At 26.4% G+C, this 9,630-nt stretch overlaps 1 protein-coding gene across 1 annotated transcript; it reads right to left on the reverse strand.

The window, feature by feature from the left end:
* Nucleotides 1-5,290: 5,290 nt before the first annotated feature.
* LOC130803929 (uncharacterized) lies at nucleotides 5,291-7,558 on the reverse strand. Its single transcript, XM_057668162.1, has 4 exons — nucleotides 7,507-7,558; nucleotides 6,828-7,038; nucleotides 6,155-6,228; nucleotides 5,291-5,793 (listed from the first exon to the last, which is right to left on the reverse strand). Exons 1-4 carry the CDS (start codon nucleotides 7,510-7,512, stop codon nucleotides 5,569-5,571), a joined length of 516 nt encoding a protein of 171 aa, XP_057524145.1. The 5' UTR covers nucleotides 7,513-7,558; the 3' UTR covers nucleotides 5,291-5,568.
* Nucleotides 7,559-9,630: the final 2,072 nt, after the last annotated feature.

The following is a 9,630-nucleotide window of genomic DNA, read 5'->3' on the forward strand; positions in this document are numbered from 1 at the left end:
AAAGTGATCATTTATAGTTTTAGAATAATCACTTTTTATAGTTCTAGAGTGATCACTTTATCATCACTTATAATCTTAACGTGATCATTTAGAGAAATAGACAAATTATATAGGCTCGTCTCGTCGTGAGATATCTCATACAAGACTTATCGGTTTAAATTGAATATATACTTAGATTAAAAATATATCTAATTATAAATAGTTGTATAAGGTTGTCTCATTGTGAGACGCACTTTATACATGAGTTAAATAACTCAATTAATACAAATTATATTTATACTAGTATGAAAACTTGTGGATTGCACAAATTTATGAGTATGAAATATATAAATATATAACTTCGAAGAATAATGCAAGTATATATTATCGTGATTAAATTTATCAATATGACTTTTTTCAAAGCAAAAATTATATACTGATTTTTTAAACAAATTATTTATCGAATACCCATTTTTATATTCAATTAAACATATCAAATTCTAGGTTAGGTGTATAGAATTATTATAATAAGTTATATATATACTTTACCTAATTTAGCTCTAATTTAAAAAATCAGATTCTAAAATAGGTAAATATTATCATATAATCAATTATCATTTACTAAAATAATTTTATTTATCAACCTTCCCAAAGATTGATATTTGTCATTTTTAACATTTTTTCTACTCCCTCCATTTCTTTTTATTTGTGCACTTTACTTTTTACACGCTTTTCAAAGCAAATTTTGAGTTTTGATATTTCTTAGTACACATCATAAAACATTGTAAAAATTATATATATTAAATTTTTTTGCATCAAGAAGAATTTAACAAGATTACATATAAATGTATTTTGACTTTAATATATACTTCAAAAATCACATTTAAATTTTTCTCTCTTAAAGTGAAAAAACTTAAAGTGGACAAACAAAGAGAGTAAAATGTATGATAAACTCTTTATTTTAAGTTCGTAACAATAACTCAAATGTAATAATAAAAACTCAACATTTTTATATCGTGTGATTATGTTGATTATTCTAAAATTAAATAATTTTCAAATCACGAATTATAAATTAGCAAATAGCTAGCTTTTGATGTCTTCAAAACCATCAAATGATAGCTAGAGAGAACCAACTCATTTTGTTATCATATCTTTCATTTCTGCGTAAGTGTCCTTTGTAGTTTTGCACAAATTTATTTTTAAATGTAAATTAGTATATAGAAAATAAAGTTAAAAATTTTGTAATTTCAAACAAATTGACTTTAGCACTATTTAACAAACAAATTGACTTTAATATTATCAGTTAAAAGTTAAAATATAGTTATATGAGATCTTTTTTGAATAATTTCAATTCAACATTTATTGATTTTTAATTATTATATTTTTTAAATATGTTTAATTAAAAATATTAAAGATTGAATTCATATATTATAAAGAAGTGTAAAAATACAAATGGTACAAATAAAGAAACGAAAAGAATATAAAATTGTGATTAATTGACAAATCAATAAGAATATTATACTTGAACTAAGATGAAAGAATATTATAAATCCGGCCAAGATCCTATCTAATAGTTTTATATACTAGTAGTTTTCTCCTACTAAGCAACTATGACATACAAATTAATTATGGAATTTATGGATGTTATTCCTGTGTTATTATATTTTATTTTTGGTATTCTTGTGTTTTTTGTAATTTTAATGGTACCTCCAACATATCTTGTTAATTACAAACGTGATATTTTTTAAGTTTTTTCCGTTAAGTGGCCGTTAATTTTTTCCTGTAGCAACTACTATTCACCCACTAATCGTATTTGGTATATATTTCTCCATGTATAATGTAAAATATAGTTAAGTGAGATCTTGTTTGATTCGTTTTAATGCATATATTTATAATATTAAGTTTGTTAAATTTTTATAATTTTTTATCAATATTAAAAATAAAAGTTGTATATTGGATAGCGTGAAGACAAAAGTATAGCAACTATTAAAAATCAAATGGAGTATGAATGAAAAAATACAAAAAACAAAAATAGTGCTTTTACCTTTACATTTTTTTTTTGGTTTTTTATTTGATTCCCATCAAAACCCTTTGATTTTATAAAGTAGAAACATTTTAGTTTCATTGCCAACTTCATTTTCAAGGTATCCTCCATTGTCCCTGATCAAATGAACATGTCGATGAGATAGTATTCTCTATTTAATTTCATGGTATCCTCTATCCTACATTATCAACTTCATTCATATATCATTCACCATGAATTAACGAGATTATATTTATAATATTATTTACATTGTATTTGATTAGTACTTCTACTAAATTAAACTTATTGTATAAGAATAATTTTATGTAAAGAATGGAAATATACTTGTCCATACATATCTTGTGTTTTCCTTATTTTCTTGGAAGGTATTGGTTTTAATTTATTTTTGTGTTTATTCATGAAATCACAAAAATGATTTTCAAAATAAACTGAGAAGATAGAATCTCAATTATTATTGTTCATTTCACAAGTGAACACATACATAAGTTAACTGAAAAGAGTTTTGATATTCCTATCTTTTAGATGCACTTGAGTGCAAGATTCTCATTCTGAACTTTATGAATAGAAGTACAATCTATTTTTAGTTAAAGTACAAGTCGTTAGATGTAAATGAACGTGGATCTCAAAATAAAGAGTCTATATGTAAAATGAGTGCCTCACACAAGAATGTGTCTAATAAAGATGTTTTGTTGACCTTTGATAATAAATATTATCTATAACTTCACATAAATTTAACTTGTATGTATTAATTTAATAAGTGTTAAAAGAATTAACTCAACCAAAAGCTTAAGCTGATGGGTGAAGTCTTAGATTATGTTCTGAATTTTAGCACGTCTTTTCACTCGAGAGCACTTTAGACTAGAAATGTGGATGCAACATATACTCTTCTTATATTTGGTGCTGAATATTCCACTTTAAATGAAATCCGACCGTGACCTCTTATTATGTTGGCTCTGATACCATATTAATAAATTAACTCAATCTAAAAATTTAAGTTGATGATTAAGACTCCATATTAAATTATAGATTAACTCTAACAATAAGTCATTTTTATTAATTAATAATAATCCAATTATTTAAAAAAAAAAACCATAAACTTTGGCTGGATAAGAGGGAAAAAAAAAACTTGTTAAAAGATATGGTAGCTGGCCATGATCTTAATTCTCTTTAATTAATGATTTTATTATTACTATTATATATAACAATAGTCGTGTCTTAGACCACGACTAACTAACAAGAAAATAATGAAATATGGCAAGCACCTTATATTATATTCAATGATCATTAATTTGTATTATCATTGATTCCTCAAGTTAGGGTACGTTTTCTTATCCAATACTCTTTTTTCAACAATTAATCAATATCTTAAAAAAATATATTCATCATTATATATCTTCGATTTTCATCCTTCATGAATTAGCTAGCAATGGCAGATAGCTACGCTAAATGTACGAATTATGGTCTATTTATGGTGCTGGGGTTGTTATTCGTGCTCACTTTTTTTGTGATCGAATTTGGTCAAACCCAGGACGAACAATCATCTTTTATGCAAGTAAAGCCGGATGATCTGAGCGGAAAAAAAGGAAAAAAATTAGTCGAGAAATTGTTGTCTGCAGTCTTCCATAGCAGACAACCAACTTTTGCGTTTTCCAATGCTCAAACCCGGACATGTGTCCAGTTAGCTTATGAGTTTATCTTTGAAAAGGTTTTCAATGGGCCCGTTGAAGCCAATTCTATTATTGAGTATGTTGCATCACGGCTTGATGAATGTGCCTATCGCCGTGAAAGTACGTAATAATTTTAAGTGGTGTTGATCAGCTTGTGGGCTTATGTTTCGGGCTTATAGGTTTCTTAGGGTCGGGTTCTTTGTTGTGTTTTGGGCCAAGTTGGGCTTTCAAGTCAAGATTGGATCTGTTATGAGTTGATTTGAATATAAACTTCTGATTTGAACTTTTCGTATAAGAATTTTATATATAAAATGGTGTAAATACGATAGAATGGAGATATTTTAACATGTCTTATATGTCTTATTGTTTTTTTTTCTTGGAAGATGATGAATAAAATGATTTGGTTGAATGGTGCACAGGGTGTCAGGAGAATTAGTTAAAATTGAGTATTATGTGTAATTTGTGAAAATTCTAAAATGAAATAATACTAAATTGTATAAATACAAAATTTGGACTATTAAATTTGTTTGCTCAATTTTTCATACTTTATAAGTTTTTCTTTGAATTGATTTTGGCCTATGGGCCTCTTTGGCTGTAGGCCTGTAGCTGGAGCTTTTGGCTGAAATTATTAATTGACATTTTGATTAATTGAAAGCATAAAATGATAATTAAGAGAGTATTTGGCAAACGGCTGATAGTTGATTATAGTGACTGATTTGACCAGCTGATTTTTATTAACTGGTTTGACCAGCTGATTTTGAATCTGCTGCTATGAGCAACTTGTTCATATCAATAAGTTGTTTCAACCAGCTAGTTCACCAAACACTAGCATTAGCTGGTTTGACCACACAACCTTTTATTTACATCAAAATAAGCTAAAATTGCTTAATGAGCTAATTTGTCAAACACCCCCTTAGTAAGTTATCAAAGCTAGTTGTTATTAAAATATTAATTAAAAATGATAGCTTTTTGATTTTAACTTTAACGTTAGCTTTTCGATTAGCTAAAAATCATTCAATAAACACTTTTTTTTATTGTTTAACCAGTAAAAAAATAAAAAGTCAAAATCCAACAAAAAAACAAAAACTTAAAAATCAACTAAAAATCCATTATCAAGCACTCCATATATTATCAACTCCTCAATAAAGATAGTCAAAGTAACTCAACGAAATAAAATATCCCATCAAATAAGGCAAACCCACACTGCCACAACCCATAACAAACCAATTATTGTCATCTCATCAGTTCAACTTCCATAAAACATATCATAACCTCTAACTATCATACAACTCATTTTCCCTCCAAACTAACAAAATATACATTATAACATGGGATATCATCACGTTGAGTTTGCCCCGTCACATTTATGAGCTAAATTATATAGCAAGTCAAAGAGATAGAGAGATTACAATGAGTCGTCATCATCATTATACCCAATATCTCGCTAGAAAGAAGGGTCTGGATGAGGGAATATAAGGGACAATTCATACCCGTACTCTCTTCACATAGAGAATCAGAGAAATACGATTAATTTTACCTCAAACAGTAAAAGCCTTGCATAATGAGGATATGAGCGACAACGTTATAGCACAAGCAAAAACTGATTACAATGAGTAATGACACATAATTAAGACGTATTATGCTTGAACATACATATATATTATACAAAAAAAATTTCTACTTTGTCATCTAACAATGACTATACTATACTCTTTTAATAGACTACAACATCAATCTAAAAACCCACAAATAATGGCCAAAAAAAAGCCAAATGCTAAACTATACCCGGTGAGGATTAAAGGTTCACTTACTATTAAGGGTATAAAATTGTGAACCTTATAAAACCTAACTAACTAGGATTGATTTGAAGGGGTTTTTTTAATGCTTGGGATTATTATTGTTAATTGGTGTCCTTCTCTTGGGTTTTTTCCTTCCTCCATAATCTCTATTCATTAGCTTCATAATCTCTTTAGTTGCTTCCAAAAGTCTCTTTGACTCATCATCTTTTTTAACTCTTGTTTCATAATCTTGTATGATTGTTTCCTTGATGGAGTTGCTTGATGTTGGCTTTGAGTTTCTTTGATTGAGAAAAGCCTTCTCCACCTGATCAGTCAGCAACAACAATGTCAAAACTTTAATCTTAAAGTCAGCTACATAATCCAATAAATCAGTTATAATTTTTATCTACATAAAATTTTCTTCTCCACTCATTTTAATTCTATATGATTAGTATTCCATATATACATCTTTTTCTGTCTCTATTAGTTTGCTTCCGATGATGACATTTCTCAATCTTTACATGTCAGGCAATAAACTAAAAATTAAGGAGACAATAGTTTTTACTAATATATACGTGACAACTAGATATGAACAAAAAGAATATCAAAGTAAGCTATAAACTTAACTAGAATCAATGTAAACAATTTTTTATTAGGAATATATTGTTTATTTGATAGAGAAATACCTTAGTGTGTGAGACATCATGTGATACCATAGAAGAGTCCTTCAAAGCATTTGATCTGATCTCTTGATCATTTCCTACATTACAAAACAAATATATAGATAATACTATCAAGAAATCAAACCATATATATATATATATATATATATATATATATATATATATATATATATATATATATATATATATATATATATATATATATATATATATATATATATATATATATATATATATATATATATATATATATATATATATATGGGGATCAATTAATAGTTTCCTTAATTAACTAATAATTAATACTAGTAATTGTTCAACAATATCATCATATGATTTGATCAACACATACATAAGCTTAAAAGCACTTTTATATACGTAAGGATGCACCCAAGTGCAAAATACTCATTTTGGACATGATAAATACAACAAAATAAAGAACTTCATTTATATATATGGTAGGTTTAATATACATGCATAAATAGGTACTTAATTAGATCCCTACAACCAATAATTATATTGTTTTAGGATTTAGATTAAATAAGATCTATTAGAGCATGTATTATATACACAACAAAAGTATGATCTAATAATACCTAATTAACTAGCTACATAAATCTATAATACAATAGGATTATTAAAAATTAATGATGATTAGAAGGATGTGAGTGAGGACCATGATAATCAGTAGTACTATAAGCTTCATTCAACTTCATAGAGCTATAACCACTTGTAGTATGATCATTAACTTTAGGAGCACCTGAAAAAACTGAAGTTGGATTTTTCATCACCCTTTGATCATCATCAAATCCTTGATTCTTGTGAATGATCATCATTTTCCTTCCTGCTATAGTTGTCTTTGTAACTTGATTCTTGGCTCCAAGTTCCTACAAATTAACCTTTGTGTCTGAAATTGAAATGATTACATTATAACAATATATATACTTCTTTTACATTTCAGTACGCCAATGTCATAAATAATTGTCACTTAGGTTGATTTTGGGATCGAATATATGCGACCTTATATCAGTTATTGATCATAACAAATTATCTAGGATTTTTTAGATTGACCATTGATAATAACAAACATATCATCTGCAACTTCAAAAAATTAAGAAGTGAACTTGATTTACTTACCTTTTAAAAAATTGAAATGATTTTTCATTAATATTATTTAATTAATCAAAGATAATTAATAAATAGATGCTATTGATTAATAAAATATTAGGATTAACATTAAATATACACGCTTAAATATTGATCAAAACAAAAATCAAATAGAGAGTGAAAAAATTTAAGTACTTTTTAAATAAGAAAAAATGTTAAGTATTGAAAAAAAAAAGAAGAATACATACCTTCATGGAAAATACTAGATTTTTTCTTGATAAGATATTTGCTATTTTAGCTACATGAAAAATAGGAAGAGTAAATCATTGTAAATTTCATAATCATAAATAAAAAAATATTTACAAGATTAATTATATATATATATATATATATATATATATATATATATATATAATCGACTATTTGAATATTGTGTAAATATTTTGTTTCCTAAAACTCTTGATTGTAATTTGTATATATATTCTCATATCATGAAATGAAATGGCAATCAAATCATTTCTTATATATATATATATATATATGTAAATTTACCTTGATGAGCATGAGCTAAGGAATTCCTTAGGGCATGCAAAAGAAGAAAAACAGCCAAAATTAAGCTTGTCAATTTTAAGGAAATCATCTTTCTCATATTCTTTTTGCTCAATTATATTTTTTTTTTAATTAGGGTGTGGAAAAGGAGAAGAATGAAAAGCTTAAAATGGGATTTTATAGAACTAATAATGAAGACCCAAGTCAAAGCTAGGGTTCTTAAGTCCTATTCCCTAATAGAATATACTTTGGTCGTACAGACAAAACATTGGGAAACTTAAAATTATAATCAAACAAAATTCAGAATTATATATTTGTTTATTTTACAAAGTTAAATACGGCCATGTAAAGATTCTGATAACTAAGTGAACCCAAAATAGAAGATTATATATAAAATCAATGAATAATTTTTATAAAAGGTAAACTCTCTCAAGTGGCCTGTTGTCATTAAGGGGCGAATTTAAATTTGAGGCTAAATTGTTAATACACTGATAAAAATAAATTAATTGAATAATTATTGGGATGATTTATCTCACATCGACAAATTAAAGATGGTGTGCATACTTTATTAGTTATTGGAATCCTTTTTTCCGTTGTCATATGATTTTGGAATAGTATACAATATATTTCCTTGGCTTATAAAGTGTGTGCATCTCGTGTTTCTCCGTATATGCTAGCATTGACAATAAGTTCAGCTCAATTTAACAATAATCGTTAAACTATGTAAAACGATTATATAATAATAAGTTATAATTTTAGAGTTTTTAAGACGATATGTCCAGTTAAGAATGTTACTGATAGTAACATTTCTTTCACAACATGTGACTATCAATAGTATCTCAGAGGACATAAAAAGTATATTATATTTTTAACACTATTTAAAAATACACATTAATTTTAAATGCCTTGTTCATTTTATATTTTTGTAAAAATTTTAGATTCTAAAAACAATTAATTTATAATAAGACTAAGTCACTTTATTTAAAAGAGTCCTATACACAATTGGGCAGCTTGCACAGAAGGCCGAAAATTGTGATTGCCTTGGAAGAGAAGATCCAAAAGGATGTGCGTAGGGTGATATTCATGTACAGTCGGTCGTTCACGATTATCCAGAAAAATCTTTGTATAATAATAATTATTAAGTTTACCAGTAGTAGTAAAAACGTACAAATGTACGTTTAAAGAACAATTATATCCACTCAAAAAAAAAAATTATATATTTTCTAATTTAATATTTTCATAATGATGATTGATGTTAGATAATCACCGAGTTTAGCCATATAATTAATTATCAGCTAGTCTCTTGAGAGACCATCTCTTTGAGACACGTTTTTAAAGCTAATCTATTAAAACTTAATGTCTATTTACATTATCTTTAATGCCTACTTATCGTATTCTTAATGCCTACTCATAATACCTTAAAATGCCTATTTACATTATTTTTAATACCTACTTACAATATTTCAAAAAATATATAATGAATCGGTCTAATTAGAGATAGTCTCTCACAAGATTTTGTGATTAATTATTGGGTTACCTCATACTTCTCATAAGTTTCTTCCGATGTGTTTAATATTATAATTAAAACAGTAAATATTAATTAATAAAAATGTCTTTAAGATTATGAGTTGATTTAGTGACGCTTATAAAAAAATCAATTTTATCCCACCCCATATTTAAGAGGCCGTTTTGATTCAGTATAAATATTTAAGAGGTAAATAAAAGTCAAATTAGAAAAATAAAGTTAATTAGATAGATGATTAAAGAAATTAAAAGGTAATGAAAAATAGAGAAAATAACAATTAGTTCTCTTATTTTGGAGT

The sequence above is a fragment of the Amaranthus tricolor genome, chromosome 17 (genome assembly GCF_026212465.1).
Source record: "Amaranthus tricolor cultivar Red isolate AtriRed21 chromosome 17, ASM2621246v1, whole genome shotgun sequence".
NCBI lineage: Eukaryota > Viridiplantae > Streptophyta > Magnoliopsida > Caryophyllales > Amaranthaceae > Amaranthus > Amaranthus tricolor.